This window comes from Numida meleagris, chromosome 17, assembly GCF_002078875.1.
Source record: "Numida meleagris isolate 19003 breed g44 Domestic line chromosome 17, NumMel1.0, whole genome shotgun sequence".
In the NCBI taxonomy this organism is placed as follows: Eukaryota; Metazoa; Chordata; class Aves; order Galliformes; family Numididae; genus Numida; species Numida meleagris.
In genome coordinates this window covers 10,054,685-10,077,364 of record NC_034425.1, presented here as the reverse complement: position 1 = coordinate 10,077,364, position 22,680 = coordinate 10,054,685, and the positions used below count along the sequence as shown (strand labels likewise).

Here is a 22,680-nt window from a genome sequence, read left to right as displayed (position 1 = left end):
TGCCGCTGCTCTCGCTGTGTCCGGGCCGGGCCCGCCGGGCTGCGGAGCGGAGCGGTCGGGACATGGTGCAGCCCGGCGGGGAGGACATGGACGGCAACGTCCTGGCCATCGTCATCGCTGCCAGTGAGTGTGCGGCCGGGGCCCCGCGCCGGGGCCGTTCTGTGGCGTCCCCCGCGGCGCCGGGACGGAGCCGGGAGCGCTCGGTCCGGTCCGGTCCGGTCCGTTCCCCGCGGCCGGAACGGGTTCCGCTCCCCGTCCCAGCGAGAGAGGAGCTGCGGACACGCGGGGCTCTCGGCGTCCCCGGCTCGGGCAGCGGGCGAGTCCGGCTTCCCCGCGCGGCTTTACTCCTAGAGCCCGCGGGCGGAGGGGCTGCTGGCTCTGCCCGCCCGCTCACCGCGTCTCCTCTCCCTCTGGCAGCGGTGTCCACGTCCGTGTTCATCGTGGCCGTGCTCGTTCTGCTGCTGCTCCTGTACCGCCGGGACCCCGCGTGCTGCCAGTTCCTCTGCTCGTGCCGCTTCTTCCAGAGCCCCGGGCGATGCGTGAGTGCTCCGTGCCCTCGTGCCGGGCTCGGCGGGGACGCTTCGCTCGCGGTCCCGCTCCACCCCTGACCGCGCTGGGTGGGGTGACGCCGCGGTTCCCCTCCCGGCCCGGGGCGCGCTTTCCTGCTCCCTTCCCTTCCTTCGCTCGGCGCTCAGGGCTCCGTGCCGCTCCGCTATAAGGGGAAGGGGGCCGGGAAGCGCCGCGTTCAGCCGCACGGAGCGGCCTTTGTGCGGGGTCTGGGGACGGCGGCTCGGGAGCGCCCGGAGAAGAGGGACGCGCCGGCCCGGCGGGCGGGGGGAGAAGCCCGAATGGCCGCGGATCTGCGCTCCCCGGGCTGGGAGGGCCGCGGTGTGCGCTGCCGGGACGGCCCCGCTCCGCTCTCCGGCGCGGCCATACGGGCTTCTCCCCCCGCCCTGCCCTGCGCGTGCCCCGTGGTCCGCGTGGCGGCTCCGGGCTCTTCCTGCGCAGAAACGGGGTCGTGTGGGAGCAGGGAGCGGCCCGGGGCTGCTCTGCACGGGGGGAGCTTTGCCGCTCGACGCCTTCCTAGGGAATCGTGTTTAAGTGGAGCGGGGCTGCTCAGGAACAGAACTGTAACTGCTGCTCGGAGCCGCTCGCTGCGTTGCTCTGAAACGAGTCCCCGGGCAGATAAGCGTTTACAAATTCTGTGGCCTTGAGCGCGTGGCAGAGCTCTTATCTACCCCGGCGGAATAGCTGAGTGCCCGCTTTCCTGGTTTTTCCTTTTTTTTGGTTATGCTGTCCCCCCAAGAAAGCCGGTTCTGCTGAACCCGCGTGAGGCCTCCGGCGCCAGGCACCGGTGTGAGCCGACACGGGCGCGGAGCGGCCCAGACGCGCTGCTGCCCGGCGAGGCCGTGCGGGGGCTCCGGGCGTGGGAACGGGGCGGGCGCGGGGCGCACGGGCGCAGCCGGCGGCTCCGACTCCGGAGCTGCAGCGGCGCGGCCGGAGCCGACGGGTTCGCGTTGGGCCACGGCGGGCGGCAAAGGGCGCTGCTGGCCGGGCCCCGCTCGCCCTCCGCTGCGGCGGGAGGGATTTCGGCTCACGCCTCCTCCCTGTCCCCTCGTTCCAGGACTGCCCCCCCCCGTACTTCAGCAGCAGCCAGCGGCTGGTGGGAGCCCCGTGCAGAGCGTCGCGGCTGGAGAGCGCTGCCGAGAACCCTGGCGTGCAGGTGGTGCTGCTTTCCCTAAGGGAGCCGGGGGGAAGGGTAGCGAAGGTCCCGACGACCTTGGAAGGAGATTGGCTGTAGTGTCCCGGGAAGATCGCGGGGGATATGGAAGAGGAGCTGGGCTGCGGGAGCCTGTGGGAAAGCTGTCTGTGCGTAAGAGCTGGGGGGAAGGCCCAGGGCTGCTACAGAGGACAACACCTCGCCCCGAGATGTTTTGCTTCGGTTAGGCAGATCCCCTGGAGCTTGGGATCCCACAGAGCACGTGTGCATCATGCGCCCGTGGTGTAATTACTTCCAGGAAGGGTGCGTGGGGAAGAGGAATCTTTAAAGGGTTCCAGGAGCGGCACCCGTATTTTTGAACCTGAAGCGTCCTGAGGTGGCATCAGCCACCAGCTCCCAGCAGCCCCCGCCACGCTGACGTTCCTGGGCTTGGTGTTTGCAGGCAGACGAGCTGTTCTGCGTCGGGGCGCCCAGCAGCTACCAGCTGCCCTGCTGGGAGCAGCCCCGCTTGCCGAGCTACGAGAGCGTGCGGAAGAAAGATCGCCAGCGGGAAATCCATCAGATGATCGCCGAGAGGTTCGGGCTGTGGGCAGAGCCTTCCCAGGAGGTGAGCCCAGGGCTGCTCTCGGTTGGCGAAGGCCCAGGGGCAGCGCTGCTCCGGTCCGCGCCTGGCTCCCGCTTCAGCGATTCGCGGTGGCTGTGGACTCTGTTCCCTGTGCTCGCCTCTCTCCGATAGCCTTTATCTCAGGGAAGGGCACGCGGTGTACTGAGAGGCTCCTTTTGTGTACGTCTGTGCAGTTAATGATTCATCTCTCCCGGTGCATTTGCAGAAATGCCTGTGCTGGGAGTAAGGGCAGAACTGCTGATGAAAGAGCCGGCCCTTAGGGTCACCTGCTCTGTGCCAGGCCAAGCTCGAGTGTTATTTTTGGATTTGTGAGGCTTCCACGGTTTCCGGCTCCCTTCTCCCAGCAGGATGCTCTGGCAGCCCCTTGCTGGTACCTCGAAGCGCTCGTGGCTGCTTTGTGAGCCCGAGGCTTTGCCTGCTGTGATATTTAAGATTTGCACTCCCTCCACAGAATACAGAAGAGCAAGTGGATCTGCCAAGCAGGTCCGGTGGCAGCATCCCAAGAGACTCCCGCTGAACAAAGCCCTCACTGACTAAAGCAGAACAGAAATACTTGAAACCCTAAGCAGAGCACAGAACACTCGCTGATTTACCTGGATTTTGAGCTTGTAATGCTGCAACGTAGTATTTGGAATAGTCAGCACTTGGCACTCGGCGTTTGGGATTGTAACTCATGACTGCTCGCCCTGACGTGAGAGTGCTGAGGGCACAGGAAAGTAAGGCCCAGGTGCACCAAGGATAAGTGATTGAACTATTGAACATTTCTTGGCCTGTGCCTGAGTGACTTGCTCAGAAGCACGCATGCTGAAGTCTCAAGGGCTTGAATTCAGGAGCACCGAGCCTTGAAAACGCGATGAAGTTACAAACTAGAGCCTGCTTTCATAGACCCCCATACAGCCTATACTTAGCTAAAGGGAAGTGAACCACAGTCCTGTTTCAACAGAAGTCAGTTCTCTTCTGGCTTTGCAACAAGTAGTGCCAAGTGCCTGGGGCAGGGCAGAGCAGGAACCCAGCACCACGTGCCAGAGAGAGTGTGTGGAATACACTGCAGCATCTCCAGTGGGTTTGTGCCCCACTGCGTGGCAAACCAGAGCGAAGCTCTTACCTTGCAGGTCACAGCCAGCCTGCAGCCCGCTGGTCTGGGGACTGGAATTTAATTTCGGGCAGGTAGCGTTTTTTGTCTTGTATCTGCTGTGTAAGAAGAGGTGGAATAATCTGCTTCTTTCTGATCCTCTCTCAACAGCTGCCACCTCCCTATGAGCATGCCCTAAGACACCCTCCAGCTTTCTCAGGAACAGGAATCGCCTCGGAGCCCTTGGACAGACGTGGCGTGCCAGACCCTTTGCAGGCCCCAGTCAGCTACCACAGTCAGCGAAACACAGCTGTGTGAGACCTCAGCCTCCCCGTGCTACTTCTTCCCTCGGTGTCAATGACAGAAGTGCCTGGGACATGGTTCCCCTCTGCAGGGAACAGCCGAACCTCAGACCTCCGCTCCCGTTTCCAATCAGCTGAGAGATGCAGGCAAGTTGGGGCCAGGTGGCGGGGACATCCATCCTGCGGCACGGGGATAACCACGGAGCTCCCCTGGAGTAACCAGGGATTTCTGCTTGCTCTTCCCTCTGCCGAACACCTGGCGATGGACCAGCAAAGGACCAGCTGCTTTGCTCTGCGTGGGGAGCAAAGCAAAGGTGAAGGTCTGCTCAGCCGCAGCTCCTGGAGGCAGCTGGTGTATCGTGACCTCTGTGAGGGTGTGGCAGGTACTGCCAAGTACACCAGGTTTTTGGCCTCTGATGCTCGTGTTGTGCTACTTCATCTATTTCTTAGGATATAAAACTGTTTATTTTATCAGTGTATCAGATACCAAGTGGCAGTCCTGACCTGTCAGACACAGAACGAATCTGCATCAGAGCATCGCTGTGTGCTCTCATGGCAACGATCCTCTGCAGTTTGCAGCAACTTCATATGAACTTCAGAGAGAGAGATGTGGAGGAACTTGAGACTGAGGGGCTGTGTCACTGGCAGCGCTGAGTGCAAACACTGCTGAGAAAAACTGCACAGCTGGGTACGCAACCTGGGAAAGGACAGCAGCGTGGGCAAAAGGGTTGGCTGTCTCCATGGAGAGCGGAAAGCAAAAGTGGAAATACATTTCTGATGCGTTTTACCTGGTCTTCTTTTGCAGAGAAGACAATCTAATAATGTCATTACACTACCAATTTTGATAACCTGTTTTCTACTGTAAAGCCAACGCTTGCAATTGTTTACAAACCTGTAGATAAAATGAAATCAGTTTGGCCACAAGGCGTTTGGGCTCCTTTCTTTGAAGCAACATAAGCAATTGTGGAATGACTCAGGAAAGACAGAAAGTCTTCTAGATGGGGGCTTTATGAGACATCTCCAGCTGCTGAGTTTCAAATACCATCCCAGTCTTGCGCCTCTTAACAGACACTCTAAAATTAGTCATAAATTGGCTTTAAGAGTACAGACTTGCCTCGCATGGGTATAAACGGAATGCTTCCAGGTATTTGAGTTAATCAGTGAGGTGAGTTAGATACCAGCAGAAATCGAGCTTTCTGGGATGCAGAGTTAGCAACAATTGGAAAGGAATCTGTCCTCTTCTGCAATATCTTGGAGCTAAGAAACAAATATAGCAACAGTGACTAAAAATGAGTAAAAATAGATGGAATTATTAGTAGGACAAGTATTGTCATAAAGGTGATTCTAGATAGAACTAATTCAGTGGAACAATGGAACAGGTTCTCCAGGAGAAGGCGAGTTGCTGAAGGAACCCAGGTAACGCATTCTATGAACAGTCAAGACCCTCAAGAACTCCAATGCATTTATTGGACACTCTTACAACGGCCAGCAGATGATTCCAATGCCTAAACACCAACTACGTGTGCTCTGGGAGCAAGAGAGCAAAGCACAGTTAATTTCAGAGCAAGAATTCTCTTGTCCTCTTCAGATGGCAGTCCAGCTATAGCGGTCTGTCCCAGTTGCTTCCTCCCATCCATTCCTGTGTGACACAGGAGACTCAGAGCATGGTGACCAACTTAAAACTTCCTACTTTTGTGGTAGGGATAACACTGATGAAGGTTTTATAAAGAATTGCGCCTTTGGGCAGGCAGCAGATCACCTCCCTGCTCTCGCTGCTGCGGGGTGGGGGTACGTACACCTCTTTAGTGTATCTCACAATCCCATCCTCCAGGGCATAGAGTGTCTTGTTCCGGCCAATCCCCACCTGGAAAAGAACCAGCTTGGTGTTAGAAAGGAAAGGCTGGAGGTCTTCCTCTAAAGCAGGTCAGATCGTCTGTCTGCATTGTTTGATATCCTGGCATCAATAGCGTCTGCTGCTTCACATTTTGAAATAAAAGAAAACCAAGCTACTTGCTTCCAGCACACAGTATGTAATGCTGCTCATTACAAGGGAGGGGACGCAGGATTCCTCTTCAAAATATAAGAACCCAATTAGGTTGCAGAAGTGCTTCAGGATATTTGTAACTGTCAGTACTTTCCTGAGTCACCTGGGTACAGCTGTGATTCCGAGCAGGCTCTATTATTAAAATATACCACATAATGAAACCCAATTTCACACTTACATAGAATACAGAAAAGACAAGAAACAGCTGGAAAGAGAGGAGGCGCTGAGGTGGGCTGCTGTCCTGAGAGCCAAGAAAGATGGAAAAGTGACTTACGTGAGCCCCTGGATGCCAGCGTATCAATCGCTGAGTAGCCAGAATGTTGCCTGCATGCACAAATGAACCTGCAACAGAGGGACAGAGTCAGACTACAGAGAAATGGAGCTCCCTGCAGCTGATAGAAGAGCAAACGGTTCCAGGACTTGGAGAAAACAGCTTTCTGTGGGAATTTTCTATGGAAAAATTCAAACACAAAAAGCATCTACACGAAAATGCTGTTAGGAGGAAATAGAGGGCAACTGATAAACAATGGAAAAAAGCAATTCTGGTCTTTGAAGAGATTGCTTCTAGAGTACAAGGCATTTTCTATTTGCTGAAGGCATTTGTTTTATTACCATTAACACTGATATGTTTTCATGAGGAAATTCACTAATTATTAAGCACTTAGCTGCAAGAATCTGTACTTTGGCTTCCTCTACGCCTCATAATTCTCCCCTTTGTAAACACCTAAAATACCTAACTTTTTAACACAGCATGCAGGGAAAGGGCACTTAAGTTATCAGGTATCCCACAGGGTACCCTCCTCCTACACTCTGCAGAGAGGCAAAGTTAGAATCAGAGCACATTTTCTACAGGGAGCTTTGTGTGGCCGCTCGCGGGCCTGCGGGCGAGGAAGGCTGACTCACCGTGCCCTCCTGCTGCCCACCCCTGCCCATGCTGACAGGGAGTTTCTGCTGAACCTCCTGTTTCCTTTCTCTTGGAAGAATGCCCCAGCCACCTCCTACTGAAACGCTCCACAATGAACCCAGCTACCAGGGAGTAACTGGGAAAAACCCCATGGGATGCAAATAAGACTCAGCAGACAGCCTGACCTACCTTCTATTTTTTTCACTCCGTAGCGCTTTCCAGGGCTGTGACCGCCTAAATTTTTTGAGCTGCCCCCGGATTTCTTAGAAGCGCATCTGACAGCAACCAGGCTTGCTCGTGGAACGGACAGAACTAGATTCAGGACAAGAACAACAAAAATAGCTGAATAAATAGAAATTAATAAGCATTTTTTTTCTTTCCAGATTTAGAGGGTATCAGTTAATACAGGCTTTAAAGCTAACGGTAAACAAAAGCCCTGAGGAAAAGAAATTCCAAGACAAATCGTCGTTCAACCACCCTGGACTAAATCCTCTGCAAATAGGCCACATCCCAAGTACTGCTGCTACCCAGGCAAAAATAAAGCAACCAGTACTAATAAAGCAAACTGGAAACTCCACTTCGGGACAATACGTATACAGAATTATTATCCTGAGCATAACGGCTCTAGCATCGTGTGCAAATCCTGGAGTTACGATCAGAACAAGTCAAGGAAAAAAAAAGAATCCTTTGTTACAGTCACTGACTGTCTCTGATAATCACCACAATATCATTCACACTACAAACTCCTTCCTTCAAACAAACAAAATGGTGCTGACAGAAAGCACTCTGGTTTTGTTGTGAAGAAAGCTGACCCCTGGGTACGCTGTCTTCGTAAAAAATGACCGAGGTGTAATCAGTTCTTTTTAAAGAGATTGCAGCAGTCCCTCCCTTGGCACAGACTGCAGCAAACCCAGTTTTCCTAAATCCCTCTGCTCAGCCTTTCAAGCAGCAGGTAAGTGCGGAGCAGTGCTTACTGTAATGCGCTTCTTTCTTGATTCTGAGCAAAACTGCTGGATTAATTTATCATAGATACTGAGTTACAAATACTGTAGAGAAAAGGGAAACCACTCTACAAAGAGCCGTTAATTTCAAACGCTTGACGCTTATTAAGCGAAAGGAAGGCTTTGAGGCTTCCAGCGGGAAGCAGGCCAACGTGAGCGCTGGGTTACAGACACCGGAGCTCTACGAGAGAGCATCTGGGCTGTGACCCCTGCAGGCAGCGCACGGCACTTCCGGGGCTCCCGAGTTGCACTGCACACAGCGAGCAGCAACCCTCGCCGTTCGGACCCGGCCTAACGCAGGCGAACATTTTTTTTCCAGCGATGCCTTTTAACCACAGAACGGCCTCTGAGGAGAGCGAACCGGGAACCCCTCCGGCACAGCTTCCCACAGAACGTCGTCTGCTTCAGAGGGAGCCAGGGCCTGTTCCACCTCAGCACACCCCCCCCGGAGCCGCGGGGTTGCCGCAGACCCTCCCCCGAGCTCAGCCGACGCCCTTCACCTCCCGGACAGCCGCTCACTCACACAGCCGCCCCCAAGCCGCCATCTTCCGGCGCCGCCTCACTTCCTCTTCCGGCGCACTGGGCGACGATTGGTCCGAACGCACGCGTGCACGCGTTCTCGGACCAATCACCTCCCGCTGCAGGCGCATGCTTTCTAGCTCCAGCCAATCACCGCCCAGCGCGCCAAACGCCCGCCCGCTCTTTTCCCCTCAACAGCCGCCTCTTGAAGTAGACGAAATGGGGGGGGCTGAGGAGAGTGATGAGGAGCTGCCGGCTTTTGCTTCTCTGCTGCGGCCACTGCCGGTAGCCGGCGGGACAGCCCCCTCGCGGGTCTCGTCCCCTCCTCTGAGGCGAGGAAGCGGTATTGTGGTGCTGAGCAGTGACAGTGAGGATGAGGTAGAGATCGTTCCCCTGTCTGAGAGGATCCGGAGGAGGCTGCCGCCCGGTGGGCTGCCGGGGAGGGCTGCGGGTCCGGGGCCTCCCCCGGGGGGCGGCGGGGATGCAGCTGAGGGAGATGACCTTTGTCACAGCGGCGAGCGGCTGGCGGCTGGCTGCGGGGGACAGGCTCCTCCAAAAACCGTGGTGTTACCCGAAGGAGGGCCTTCCATCAGCCACCGTGATGTGTTCGGTTCTGGGAGACCCTGGTGCCCGCCGGCAGCCCCTCTGACTGAGCCTGCAGCCCGGCCTGAGGGGCCTCTGGGAAGCGGAGAAAATGCAGAAGCTTCCCCGCCTCCAAAGAAGCCGAAGTACAGCCAGGAGGAAAGGGAGGCGATCTGCCGGGCGGCCTGGCAGAGGAGGAAGGACCGGGAAGCGCGGAAGAGGCAGCAGGAAGAGGAAAAAGAAAGAAAGAAGGCCCTCGCCAAGGTGCTGAAAGCTCAGCGGCCGGGAGAGTGCCAGAAATACATCACTGTGGTGCTAGATCCAGGTACTCCTTGCAGCCTGTGCCTGCCTTACTCCGGTTCTTGGCGTGGGACCCTGACCCGTGTACCAATCTCAGTTCTCTTACAGGTAGAAGGTGGTGCTCAGGTCCACGCTGCTTTGCAGTCTGCGAATTATTCCTGTGTGATTGAGAGTCAGGCTGTTCCCTGCAGCATTACCTGGAAGAGGAAGTCAGTTTTATCTCAGGTACAGAGATAAAATCTTGATTCCCTTGCGCTTTTCTTCTCATGCTGTTTGCACTTGATAGTAACTGTCTTTAGCAGCCCAAGCAAATATTCCTCTAAACTTCTCCCTAGCTCAGAGTGAGAGCACTGGTCTGAGTTTGAATTATAAACAAGCTGTTGGTCTGGCTGTTTGTTTTTGTACCTGGGCAGGCTGAGGACGGTAACGAATGGACAGAAGAGCCAAATCTCCTGGTTCTGCTTGGTTTGGAGGAGTTCTTGTCCATGGTTCGTAGCTACAAGCAGGTAAGACTGCTTATAACTTTTGTGCTCTCTGAATGTGGAGAGGGTGGTATTTGCCATCCCTTTTCATTTGGAAGCTATGGTTTTAATAAATCATAAATCTTATTTTTAGAAGCCTGTATTTGATCAAAAACACTGAGATTGTCTAATGCAGAGTTCTGGCAAGCTTTCTTTCCTAGCCACTGTTTTTTAGAGGAGGGATGACATTATCTTAGTAGATGTTGTCAGGTCAAGTATCTTCTGGGGCTTTTTTTTTGGTGTGTGTGTTTGTGGGTTTTTTTTTTTCTTTACTGTTACTCGTTACTGGATCAAGTGTTGTCTGTTTGCATCTGATGAGCTATAGGAGCAGAACCTTACCTATGCAAAGACTTAGCTGCAACATTGGGCCATAGGTTGCTGGGTTCATCTGTGTAACTTGGAATGGTCCCATTCCTTTTTTCTGTTGATCTTTGCAGGAGGCCCAAGGCTGTGCAGAACGGAAGGAGACCTTACAGAGCTTTGTGGCTCGTGTCATGGAGAAAATGCCTGGGAAAATTCTGGCTCTAACAGTTGTTGAAGTAGAAAAATATTTCAGGTTAGACTTTTTCTCCTCAAATGTTTCAGTGTTGTCTCACTGAAAAAGGCTGTAAGCATTTACATTAATTCCTTCTAGCAAAGACTGGAGCCTATGAAGAATTCCCACTCAGAACTGCTCTGCTATCTGTTACATAGGATCAGAAGCAAAAGTCTGTCTAGCTTGTCACCACAGTGACAAATGCCTGGGGAAGAGTATGAGTGTGGCAAAAAACGTTCACAAATACTTTCTTGAAAGGCTTTTGTAACTTTAAAAAAAAAAAAAAGCTGCAGGGGAGTTTTCTTAGTCAGATGTAATGCTTTTGTATTTAATGGTCCTTGCCAGTGTTATCTACAGACTCAGTGTGTCTTAGTAGAGGGTGTTGGTACTGAGTTGTTTTACGCTCCGCAGCAGCCTAGCCCTTCAGAATTCCCAGTCTGATCTTCCTCTTCTTAGATGTCTCAGAGCTCAGTCAAAAAAGAGGCTGCAACGGACAACAGTGAATAGAAGCCAGGCAGAAGATAGGGGAAATCAGAGGAAGAAGCAAGTTAAGGATCCTGGCCTGGAGATAACCAGACTGGACGTGGAAGATGTAAGTAGAACAAGCATGCAGTTGTTGTCTGCCACTACTTGAGCACTTGACCCCATCACACGCTTTCCAGGACTGGGATCTTCAGCTTTTGTTGGTTCATGTGCAGTAGGTAGAGCTCTTTGTTTAGTTCCCCTCTGCTCAGTTACAAACCTGCTCTCTCACGGGCTAACATGTCTCGTTCACCTTGATTCTGGAAGTGAAATATGAATCTGTTAGCATTTCCCACGCTTCATGGCCTGCTGGTAAAGCCAGTTGTTGCTGCCCAGGAGTGAGCTGCTTGCGTGTTACAGGAATTTTCCAGCTGATAGGGCACTAAACTACTGTTAAACAGCAGGAAACAAAGTGTCCCTGAACACTTAGCCTTAAGCTGTTTCCAGAATGGGAAAGGAATGGGTGTTTGTGACTTCCAGAAAGATGTTAGGACTGCTTTTTTGTTTCAGACATGAATGGAGTTTGATGTAAGAAGACGAATTGTTCCATTTGCTCTTTCCAATGATGTTTACAGGCCTTGGTGGATTTGCAACTGTGCACACATGTCCAAGTCACTTTTTTTGAAAGCTGGGAGGAGCTTGGAGAGTTTGCCACTATGTTCACAAAAGCTGTAGCTGAAGCACCATTCAAGTGAGTGAGCAGAAGATCTTTGGTTGTTTGCTCTGGAGGGGCTTTGCTTTCAGGTTTACTGGGGGGGAATAGCAGGAGTGAAGACAGACTTTGATTTCAAGTTGTAGTCTCACTTGATATCAAGTCAAGGTCTTGTTCTCAGACTGATTTTTAAGAGTGGGAAGGAAATGCAAGTAGAGTTAGGCTCTACAGTACTTGCTTTTCTTCCATAGGGACTAAGAGACATTACTGACAACAAACCATTTAGATGTTTCCACTGATGAAAAGGGACAGCAACATGTTAGGTGGTGATAGCAGAGAAAGCAAACTTGTGTAGTCTCACACAGTCCTAGAATTCTTATCACAGCAGCTGCAGTACTTCATGTCTCAGCCATGAGAAGAAGTGACTTGAAAAATGACATTTAAAAGTGTTTTATTGTCCTTGACAGTCAAAGTCAATGCTTGTTTACCATTTTTTGTTTATGTTGTCTTCTGTCAGGATTGCTGCCAAGTACAGGATAGTTTCTTTTTCAACAGGCAATGTGGGCCTGCATGTAAGAAATTGATGCTGCATATAGAGAAAGTAGGGTCACATTTTTAGCATTTTGATGCCAGTGATGTCTATAGCAGCATAACATGAGGGGTGGTTCTCTGGCTATGTGGCAATGTACAGGAATTCAGATTTTTTTTCTTCATAGTCACTTGCTTTTCCATTCTTTGTTGTCCATAGGCGAGAGCAGCAGAATACAGGATTCTCTTTCTACTTAGAGAACAAGTGGTGCAGAGGTGTGAAAGTGGATCATTCTGGAAAGGGTCTCTTTGAAGTTTGGAAGAGGCAGATACAACAATTTAACCGGGTCAGCGGGGAGATGGCTGAGGCTGTTGTGTCTGCATACCCTTCTCCTCAGCTTCTAGTCCAGGTAAGGATGCCTCCTGCTTACTGAGGACTGTGTGCAGGCAGCCAGCCACTGTAGGGATGGTAGAAATCATTTAACTGGTGTTAGCTTTGACACAATGATTCTATGTGAGGTGTTTAGTAAGGTAGTGAACAAGTTTGATTCCTTGGTACTCATTGCTTTAGCTTTACAGAGCAGACTACTGAGGAGCTTGTGTAAGGGTTTCCCTTTGGAGAGAAAAGCCAAAGAAATTGCCTATGACATCCCAGTGACACAGCCCTACTGCACTTGTCCACTCTTACCTACTGCAGCGTCACGCCTCGCAGGCATTGCTGAATCTGTTCTGTTTGGCACAGTGGTACCAGTTCTGTGTCTGCCTCCAAACTCAGAAGTGAGATCTGGAGAGAGACCGGCTGAAAAGTGTGTTTTCACTGTGAAAGTGTAGAGCTTTCATGGGTGTGTAGTTCTTATTTATTTTCTTTGAGCAATGGATGCAAGGAGATGATGCCATCGATCCTTTGTGCTGCTTGTAGGCCTATAGTAGATGCTCCTCCGAGCAGGAGCGGGAAAACATGCTGGCTAACATCCCTGTGTGCCGCGGTACCGGGGTGACAGCCACCTACCGCCGGGTTGGACCAGACCTTTCTAGACGAATCTATCTGCAGATGACTTCCCACGATCCTGACCTCTATTTGGATGTCACTGGATAGCCCAAGTCAATGAGGATCTTACGGTTTCTCTGGTTATATTCATCTTCCTTCTGGGAAAAAGTGCTTAGGTGACAAGTGCACTCATCAGTCACAGCTTAAAGACTGTAAGTGCTTCAAGTCTTTATCGTGGTAGAAGGAAATTGGAAAAAATTGCTGAATGGCTGGAGTTTACCCGAGAGAGATGCTGAATGTCTTCCGTAACAGCATGAAATGGACATGCCTTACAGGACTGGAGATGCCTTTTTGTTTGTCAAGAGATCTTCCAAGGAAATAAATCATTTTCTATCGTAACATTAATTATTTCTTAACGCACTTCTTGGACTTTGAACAGGTATGACCAGATGACCTCCAGAGGTCTCTTCTGACCTCAAGCCACTCTGTAATTGTGGCATGTCTTCTGCTGAATGTTTTCTTCTGGTATCCAAACTACAAGTAGTTACCTTCTCATTCTTCAGTGTGACAAAGCTAATGCTCAAAGCAGTATGGTGCTGCCCCCAGCACCTGCTCTGGTGAGGGGGAAGAACTTTACCTCATAAAACAGACTTTTTTTGTTTTCTGCTTTGCCAGATGGGAATGAGTAAGACTAATTTTCGGATTTAAACTTAGACTGCCCTGATTCAGTCTCCAGACAGCTTAATCTATAGAGGGTCTTGAAATCTGATTATATGTGCTGGAATTATGAAGTCTAAACAGTTGGCAGAAAAAGCTTTCTTTTAATTAGATTGGGGAACATGCTTGCCTGTCTACAAAGCCATCAGCACTGGTGTGCACACAAGGACAGCTGACGTCTTTTGCTACAGAGGCACTTCCAGAAATAAGTGCTGAGTATGAACTGAACTGCATTCAGTGCATGGGAGTTAACCTCTGGAACAGCGCTCCCTCAAATGGAAAAACTACCCGTTAACTACGATGGCTTCACACACGCAGCAGGTGCCTCTGTGTGCCAGTGGGTGCTTCTGACCTGAACTGATAAATCTGATTAGCCTTGCATTTGCTGTCTTAAGCAGGACTCTCTTCTAGATGGTAAAGCAGCAGATTCCTGCCAGATGCTGACGAGAAGGTATGTTGCTTTGAATATTGATTGCCATGTTTCTGAACGCTTCCGGATAGTAAGCAATGGCATTTTAAAGACTATGAGTTAAATACCAAAAGCAAAACCTAAAGCTGCTTCAAGGAAGCTTAGAAAACACGTGCAATGTACTGCTAAGCCAGAGAGATAGGAACCCTCTCTATCCTTTTGTTTTAAATCCATTCTGTTGATTTCTTCTGAAAGGTAATGAGAGAACTACAGGCATATCATAAAGCTATGGAAAGGTGAAGGCTTACTGTTTCAGTAATGACCTTGGTCATTGATATGAAATGGTGCAGATGACTTCCTTGTGGCAGTACAATAATGGTGGATCAGAGGAATTGCCATTCCTCGTGGCAATGTAATAGTGCAATCAGCAATTGTTCCAGGTATTAGAAAAGGGGGAGCAATTCAGGTGACAAACATAGGCACGTCTCCGAGGAGTTTGTAGCATGGCTATTCTGAAACCTGCACTTGCATCATTACATTTGCACTTCAACTTGTTTTGGCAATCACGAGCCCTGTAAGGATATGACAAACTTGTTTGGTCTTCCTCCATGTGGAGATTATTTTAGAACTATTGTGCCTTTACCCAGCTGAGTTTTCTTCTCCAGACACAGCGTGCCAAACCTCCCAGCCTTTGCAGCAGTCCCAAGGTGAAGTCCTTTTGTGCCAGGCTCTATGATGCTGCAACAGTGCCACCCAGTGCTGCGTGCTGCAGGCAGCCAGCTCGCTCCCGTCTCTGTGAGTGTCAGATCTCCCATCTATTCACACGGTTTTTGACAAGACTGCAGGCTGTCAAGAAGCCCTTTTTAAGCTGTAGCTCCTTTGTTGGTCCTAGCTGGCTAAAATGAGTGATTTCTGACTGCGTAATCAGTTTTAGCTGTTTCTAGGATACACCAATGAAAACAAGTGGTGTCCTGTACTAGCAATATAAATACTCAACTCAGACAAATTGATGCGAAAAAATGTTGTATTGAAAATTTTCAGTTTCTTTCAATAGTACATCAGCTTCTTCACTCCACCGTACAGACGCACAGCCATTCCACAAACTGTAATTGGTCCTGGAGTAGGCCTACATATATTACTCCCATACAGCCAAGTCATCAATTTTAGCACTAATAGAAATGAGAGCAAGAAATGGATATACATTAAAAAAACGTTATGCCTCCATTATAGAGCTACAGCTACCTAGATAATTGAAAGGCATTTTTTTTTCCACTCTTATGAATTGGCATCTTTCTATGTCTTAAGATCTAGCTGTAAATCCCTTGGAGGCAAGAAGAGTTAAGTTTTTAGTGAATCTAAGCAGATAATGGGAGTGACAGGCCAACTGAGAAACATGCACAGCAACGATGATCCAAACAAGAACTACACTCTATGTGGAGTGGACCAGCAAATTAATGCTGACGGATAAAAAGCAGTTTCATCAGAACACAATTCCATAGGAATTCTGGCTGCGGGATGGTGAAAGGAGATGCTGACAAAGCAAGCGCCCATCCAGGACGATCATTGCTGCGAGTTCTGCTGTAGCATGTTTTGCAGGGTTTTGTGATTTTGCACAGCAGCAACTACATCTTCATAGAGAGTGTTCACGCTGATGCACAGTGGTTGGTGTTGTAGCTCTGTCAATTTGCAGACAGCCAAAGCACAGAGGATGCAGAGCAGCACCAGCAGCAAGGCCCTGAGCACCGACCGCGACCAGGAGTGCTTGTGCCGGGCTGGCTGAGGTGGACGAGAACTGGAGGTGGGCTCTGTAAAAAGAACATTTGCAAGACAGAATGTGAGGAATTATTCACAAATCCTTAACAGTCTACGTGCTGCTCAAGTACGTACTTCTTAGGCTGGGCTGTGCTCATGTTTTCTCAAAAGCTCTCATTACTTAATTATGGTCACTTAAGGTGAAAAGCATGAGATTTACTTTTGTGGGCAGAAGTGAAAAGGGAGTAAAGCATCGCTGTGTTGCACAAGCTCTATTTTTAAACCTATAGCTCACTACATCTAAGATTAAATGAGTGGAGAGGAAGTTCTTAGGAAGGCTTGGAGAACTTTATGAATCTTGTAGTTCAGCAGTTCATCAGAAACCCAGATGTTACATCACTGTTTTACTTGCCTACAGCTGCCTGCCTCGAAGGCTTCTGTAAGCTCTGTTGCTGTGTTGCTTCCCCCATTCCTGGTCTCTCCCAGTACCTGAGCTGCATAAACACAAGTCTGGCATCATCAGAAACATGATGCAGGTTAAGCATGATGCAGATGTGGCAGTGGTCTTGTTCATCCTATTCCACAAGGCATTCATTAAAATACACTTTTACCTGAACTCACTGTGGATGCTACTTACTTCGGGTCTGCACGGTTTCTTTTTTAGTTTTCTTTTCCATCTCCTGTTTTGCAGCTCTCTGAGCATCATATTCCCGTCTCCTGCGTTCCTTCTCTTCTGCCTTCTCTCGCTTCCTCAGTTCCCTCTCCTGAGCCTCCCTGGCTCGCTGTTCTGCTTCACGCTTCTTTTCCATTTCTGGGGATTAATAGGAAGTTTTCCATTTACGTATAGGGTTGTTATTGGCTTCCTCCTTGCTACCTGCTTGTTTGTTCCCAATTGGAATGAGGAAACAAATCCCTGCACATAGTCCTGGGCAAAATGCTCTCCATGTCCCTGCTTGAGGAGGGGAGTTGGACCAGATGACCTCCAGATATCTCTGTCAACCTTAACTATTCTTTGGTGCTGTGAAATAAAATAACTAGCCTCTAGTGCAGTGAGGTTTTTCTTGTTCTGTGGTGCTGTTTTTTTTTTTCCTTTGTTTTATTGTTTATTTTCCATTCTGCTCCCTGGAAGTGTGCAAGATGAAGCTGAATGGGGCTTTGAGCAAGCAGGTCCAGTTGGAGGTGTCTCTGCCGATGGCAGCGGGGTTGAAGCTAGATGATTTTTAAGGTATCTTCCAACCCAAACCATCCTATGATTCTATTGTTCAGGCAAGAAATAGCATAGTATCCTAGGTTATCTTTCTCCATCCAGCCATTCTACCCTGGGCCTCCCTGAGTGCTCAGAACTCTGACAGTTAGAAATATTTGCCTGCTGGCAATCAATGTTTTGGGCAGAATTCCGCAGTGTGCACGGGAGGACTTTGTGCTTACCTCGCTCTGCTTGGAGCTTCCGTTGCCTTTCTCGATCCTGCTCAGACTGGATCACTTTCATGTGCTGCAGTACCTTCAAGGGCCAAGAGAACAAGGTGAGATGTCTGCAGAAGGCTGGTGGCAGGGTGAGCTCAGGGTGGAGTGTATCTGGATGGATTCAGCCGGGTCTGACCGCTGCTCTGATCAGATGGCTGCAGCTGACTGAGCCCTGCAGGCATGGCTTGAAGAGAACTCTTGCTACGTGAATCTTTGCAGTTAGGAAACAGAGGTCCCTGCTTTAAAATGACGTGGAAAACTGGTGCTAGCAGTTACAAAGGATCATGGAACAGCTTGCTTCATCAGAGTGAATTATTTCAAAGCATCATGGCAAGGCAGTAACAGAAATGCAGATTTTAACTATTTTTGCGCCACAAATGCCAGCAACAACTATTTACATGACGCTATGGTTTCCCATAATATTTCTATAAAGATTTTTATACTCTACAGTATAACAAAGCCTATGCACAAGTTATTTTGCCTGATTGTGCCTTCAGTGCCTTAGCAAAGCAGCGTTTAGTCCTCTCAGTTCCACTAACAGAGGAGAGTCCCGCTCAGCTCTGAGCCTTTTCCTCTACAGCCACGGAAGCAGTGAGATGAGTGCAGAGAGCTGGCACCTCACTGCCTCAAGGAACTTCAGAGTGCTGCAGCAGCAGCCCAGCTTGCTGAGTAAAGAGGGGAAAAAACATCACCAACAAAGAGAAGAAACAAGAATAAAGCAGCAAGCAGGTTCCTTACCCTGACCGCAGCCTGCTTACACTGCTTCTCATCCAGGCAGTCTCCGGCTACTTTAGCTAGAACGGGATCCAGGGGATTGTCCTTCAGATCCAGCCACTTCAGGTTCTGCAGGAAGGGATGGTAAAGGGGAAGCTGTCAGGGCGCACGACAGGCAGCTGACCTTGCGGTTATTAAAGAAATGTTATTAAAGAAATTCAAAGCAGAAGCGGAGTTACTTCATTTTCCCAAGAATGAAATAGGTATGGAAGACGAGCAGAGAGCTCGGTGTTCTCAGTAGCTGTGAGAGAATTTCCACTGGGCTGTGCTGCAGAGGCAGCTGAGTTTTGGAATGAGTACTCCTCGGGATGGATGCTTCACCAGAGAAATCAACTTGAGAGGGATCACAAGACCCTGGGCTGCATCCCAGAGCTTTACGTAACCGCCCGGCCGCCGGCTTTACCTTGAGCTGTGCGAAGCTGACGGGCAGGGTGACTAAACGGTTGTTCAGAAGGTCCAGGTGCTGCAGATTGACCAGGCGGCCGAAGTCCACAGGCAGCTGCTGGAGCCGATTTTTACTCAAATCCAGTTTCACCAGATGCGTCAAACTGCAGAAATCTGACTAAAACACAAACAAAAAGCAGGAAAAGCGTGTCGGCATCGCGCTGAAGGGACCCGAGCAGGGGCTATGCTGAGAGAGCCTGCACCTTACGTAAACCACAAATCCTCAGCTTCCCACAGAACTGGGGTGCAGCAGAATCCCCCGCTTCCTTTGCCCCAGAGAAGTCAGGCGGCTCAGTGGGGCAGACGGGCTAGAGGCGACGAGCAGCGATACAACCGAAACAAAACTGAATTTCTGCTGCTGCCGAACCCGCTCTGTATTCCCAGCGGGATCCTTGGGCAGGGAGGTTCCGCAATCTTTGCTCAGTGCAGCCCTTGTCTCAGGAGGTGACGTCTGCCTCAGTAAAGCCGCCTGCACCTACCCACCCTGCATTGGCAGCAGCGCCCTGCAGCCGCCGTGGGAGGAGAGGAGGGGAGAGGGAGAGGAGCAGGAGCAGGAGCCCGAGCCGCTTCCCCGCCTCCTGGAGCACGAACGGCTGCTGGAGCACTAACGATCTCTTCCCAGTATTTCCTACCAGCTCTGCCTCATCCTCACAAAGGCTGTCGGACATCTTACCGGCAAGGAAAGCAGGTTGTTACAGGACAAATCCAATACTGTTGCTTTTGGGAGCGCAGCCTGAAAGAGAAAGAAGCAATGAATCAACATGCGGATACAGTATACGTACAGAAACCTTCTGGAAGGCGCTACTTCTGTATCGGCCTTTCGCCGAAGCTACATTACATCTCGGCGGGGCCCACATCCAGAATTCTTGCTTAAAAGGGAAAAGCCGGAGTAATTTGCGCGGACGGGCAGCGCTGGCTCTGGCAAACAGACCGCGACGATCCGCTCTGCAGCTCCGTACCCGCGCGCCGCCTCGCGACGCCGCGCAGCGCTGCTGCCCCAAAGCGGGGCTCCGGCATCGGCCCGCTGCCCGCTGCCCGCGCCGCTCCCGGCCGGCTCCGCACGCCCGGGCGCTCACCAGCTCCCTGACCGGCACCTCGCTCAGATCGCACAGGCTCAGGTCCAGCTCGTTGCCGTCCAGCTTGTCCTTCAGGCTGCCCGCCTTGCCGCCGCCCCGCGCCATGGCCGCGCCGCGGGCCCTGGGCCGCCCCGCCGCCCCGCCAGCCACTTCCGCGTCCACGTCCGCACCGCGGTGCCGCGCAGCGCCCCCTGCCGGCCCGGAGCGGCGCTCCCCGGGGCCGCGCTCAGCCGCCGCTCCCGGCCCCGCGAGCAGCAGCGCGCAGCGATCCGCGCCTCGGTACACCGCGCTTCGGTACACCGCGCTTCGGTACACCGCGCTTCGGTACACCGCGCTTCGGTACACCGCGCTTCGGTACACCGCGCCTCGGTACACCGCGCCGCATCGCGCAGCGTCGTCCTCCAGCGGTCGCTATATCCCGAGCGCTGAGCTTGCTTTTTGGGTGCGGCGGTTGGACCGAGGTTTTCCTCTGTGCAAAGAGGACTTGTGCAACTTCCCTTCTGATTCAAAAGTTCAGGCAGCAAAGTGCTCTCTTGTCCTGATTGAGCCACGGCTGGAAAAGCCAGCAGAAGAGATTTTCCTGGTTACAGAGCTTAATTAGTATTGCCCAGAAACAGGATTGCAGTAAGAACAAGCCTTGAGTTTTCTGGCCCCTACACACATTCTGATGTATGAGCTCTTGCAAAGGCGTTTGTAACTGCTCCAGCACATCTGCCCTGGGAGCGCCTTGGTTGTTCTGGGAGTTGTCACTGGGCCTCTTCCAGCACGGAGGGGTCTGCTTATCCTAGCACAGATGCAGCTGAGATCATAGGAGGTTCTGAGCAAAGGCATCGCAAACAGAAAACAAGGATTTGCATCTTAGAAAATACCATGGGAAGTACCTAATGCTGATGCGCTTTCATGCAGGACGTCATAGAAATTTGGTGAAGCAGATTATCGTGCCTCCCCATGGTAAGCTGGAATCCCAGAGCCCTTGGTTGAGAAAAGCGAGGTCTGGTTACACAAAGCTCCGGCACTTTGGCTTTTTGCAGCAGGGTTCAGAGGGCAAGGAAGAGCAGGTCAGGCCCAGAGAGAGGAGAGGAAGTCTTGCTCCTCATTTTTATTTGTATCACAGACTTTTTTTTTTTTTTTTTTCACTGTGGTTATGCAACAGTGAGCACACATTGATGCTCCCACAGTACAGATACAGATAATTGCACTGTGCTTTGCTGCAGCAGCGACTCCTGGCCATGAACATCATGCGGCCTTACATCATCTACGGAAATGCACAAACTCACCTCCGTGCTCACCACTTCCCTTCCTCCAACCAAATAAATCAGCGCCACTGCTGCCACCAAACGAGCAAGATGTACATCGAAGGAAATCCAAAATCTGCTTCTAAAGCCAACCATCCCAAACTAGAGATCTGGTTGCAGGCAGCATTTCACTATGTGGTTGTGTTACGAGCAGTGGTTGTATTATTTTCTGGCTGATATCTGAGATTCACTGAAGCCAGTACTGATGCCCTTGTTCGTAGGCTCTGTTGTGCTCGACATGGTGAGCGTGCCTTGAAGCATCTCCCGTTGCTGAACTCTGGTGTCCACCTGGGCAGAGGGGAAAAACAGAAGTGGGGTTGCAAAATGACTGCCAGTGATTGTCCTGCAGGTCAGTGGCTGAGCGAGAATCAGGCCACCTCTCAGCCCACTGCTGCTGGCACCTCTTGGTTAATGTCTGTGTGGTGTTTGAGACACGGGTTACCTTCTGGCACCAAATTTATACCCCAGCTCCCAGCAGCGCCCAGAGAGTCTGTCAGTCATTTGCCACAAGGAACGCCTCACGTGTCACTCCTTCTGCATCAGTGTCAGTGCTGCTGCGTGGTGTGGGGCTGCTCCAGGCACCGCGGGGCTCCCCTGGCCGCTGCCTCTGCCCTCCCTTTGGCATGCCCAGCTCTGCAGCTCCACGCTGCTCTGTTTGCTTGTGATGGGGTACAGGCAGCCGGGGAGTGCCAAAAGCTGTTAGCGAAGTGGTAACTGCGATCATTCATTAAGCAGATAAGGCTAGAAATTAATTAGTGACTCTGGGCTCTGACAGATGCAGAAAACCAGAGGCAAGCAGCGTTGGTTGCTTTGACAGAGTCAATTTCAGCCCTTGTACCAAAGTCCGTGTCAGCCCGGGCACAGGGTTTGCTTGAGGGGGCTGCGGCGTAGTGCTCGGGGTTAGGCAAAAAGTGGCCGATGGGACAGCCTGGGAGGAGAGCAGGGAGACAGAGCTGCGGGGCAGGGAGCTGGGAAGGAAAGCGAGCAGGGCGATGAGGCGGGGGCTGTGAGCAGCGTGCCGGTGGCCGGGAAGGAAAGGGGGGGGGGGTCCAGGGAACTCACGGCCGTGCCCCGGGGCACGCAGCATCCCCGTTCCCCGCCCGCCGCTGCTCTCCCCTCGAGGGGGAACCCCGCACAGAGAAGATGCTTTGCGACCCGCTCCCCCCGGCAGTGCGGGGTGGAGGCGGCGAGCAGGGCTCCCAGCTCCCGCTCCCTCTCCTTCCTCCAGGGCCGGGGCGTTCCGGGGCGAAGCCGGCCAAGCCCTGCCCTCCCCGGAGCCAGGCGAGGCCGGGCCGGGCCGTGCCACGCGCCGCCCCCGCCGGAACCGAGTACGGAGCGGAGCGGGAAGGCGGCCCGGCCCCCCCGGTTCTGCCGTCACCGCACACATGGCCACCGCGGCGCTGCTCGCAGCTCTGCCCCGCCGCGGGCTGCTCCTCCTGCGCGCGCGGTACGGACGGGGCTGGGAGGCGGGGGGCGCCGGCGGCAGAAGGTTACAGGGGGTTATAGGGGGTCACAAGTGGTTACAGGGGGTTGCAGGGGGTTACAAGGGGTTACAGGGGCCATGGGTGCAAGGTGAGGGGGGCTAGAGGGGAGGAGGGCCTGCGGGGCAGGGTGTTGTTGGGAGCAGTAGGGCAGCTTTGTAGGGCTGAAGGGGGCAGAGGGATGGGGGTGTTCAGCCAGGCGGTGGCTGCGGTGCAGAGGGGCCAGGTTCAGCTCAGGGGTGCTGGAGGTTTAACTCAAGAGCGTCGCTGTTGTTTGGCTCCCCAGTATCCCCCTGAAGCAGCAGCCTCCTGCAGGCCTAGGGGCAGACCTGGGGCAGGGACGGCCCCACACAGAATGCAGAGGAATGTGTGTACCCAGGGCTCAACTTCCTTTGTGCAGCAGCTCCATCCCGACTGCACTAACATGCGACATACAGAAGAGCTTTTCCTGCC

The 22,680-nt window shown here is 52.1% G+C and overlaps 4 protein-coding genes across 8 annotated transcripts in view; 2 read left to right on the top strand and 2 right to left on the bottom strand.

Annotated features, from left to right (window-relative positions):
* MRPL27 (mitochondrial ribosomal protein L27) lies at positions 5,164-8,333 on the bottom strand. Its single transcript, XM_021414920.1, has 4 exons — positions 8,192-8,333; positions 6,857-6,979; positions 6,038-6,105; positions 5,164-5,583 (listed from the first exon to the last, which is right to left on the bottom strand). Exons 1-4 carry the CDS (start codon positions 8,316-8,318, stop codon positions 5,377-5,379), a joined length of 525 nt encoding a protein of 174 aa, XP_021270595.1. The 5' UTR covers positions 8,319-8,333; the 3' UTR covers positions 5,164-5,376.
* On the top strand, positions 8,350-16,770 carry EME1 (essential meiotic structure-specific endonuclease 1). 3 transcript variants are annotated; one of them, XM_021414910.1, is made up of 8 exons: positions 8,350-9,094; positions 9,167-9,294; positions 9,483-9,575; positions 10,028-10,146; positions 10,582-10,717; positions 11,223-11,338; positions 12,048-12,237; positions 16,541-16,770. In XM_021414910.1, the coding sequence occupies exons 1-8, from the start codon at positions 8,407-8,409 to the stop codon at positions 16,592-16,594; spliced, it is 1,524 nt and encodes a 507-aa protein (XP_021270585.1). In that variant the 5' UTR covers positions 8,350-8,406; the 3' UTR covers positions 16,595-16,770. The 3 variants fall into 3 exon arrangements, with proteins under 3 accessions (XP_021270585.1, XP_021270587.1, XP_021270584.1); XM_021414912.1 differs by lacking the exon at positions 16,541-16,770 and adding an exon at positions 12,879-13,214; XM_021414909.1 differs by lacking the exon at positions 16,541-16,770 and adding an exon at positions 12,747-13,214.
* On the bottom strand, positions 14,948-19,612 carry LRRC59 (leucine rich repeat containing 59). 2 transcript variants are annotated; one of them, XM_021414917.1, is made up of 7 exons: positions 19,452-19,612; positions 19,049-19,108; positions 18,335-18,493; positions 17,896-18,000; positions 17,122-17,194; positions 16,331-16,504; positions 14,948-15,746 (listed from the first exon to the last, which is right to left on the bottom strand). In XM_021414917.1, exons 1-7 carry the CDS (start codon positions 19,554-19,556, stop codon positions 15,502-15,504), a joined length of 921 nt encoding a protein of 306 aa, XP_021270592.1. In that variant the 5' UTR covers positions 19,557-19,612; the 3' UTR covers positions 14,948-15,501. The 2 variants fall into 2 exon arrangements, with proteins under 2 accessions (XP_021270592.1, XP_021270593.1); XM_021414918.1 differs by lacking the exon at positions 14,948-15,746 and adding an exon at positions 15,760-16,187.
* The window catches only part of ACSF2 (acyl-CoA synthetase family member 2), a 36,424-nt gene continuing 35,772 nt past the window's right edge, over positions 22,029-22,680 (top strand). Inside the window, exon 1 of one of the 2 annotated variants that reach the window (XM_021414907.1) lies at positions 22,029-22,193. In XM_021414907.1, the coding sequence (XP_021270582.1) occupies positions 22,132-22,193 (62 nt within the window). In that variant the 5' untranslated portion in view covers positions 22,029-22,131. The remainder of the gene's footprint in view (positions 22,194-22,680) is intronic. The other variant, XM_021414904.1, reaches the window with a different exon arrangement.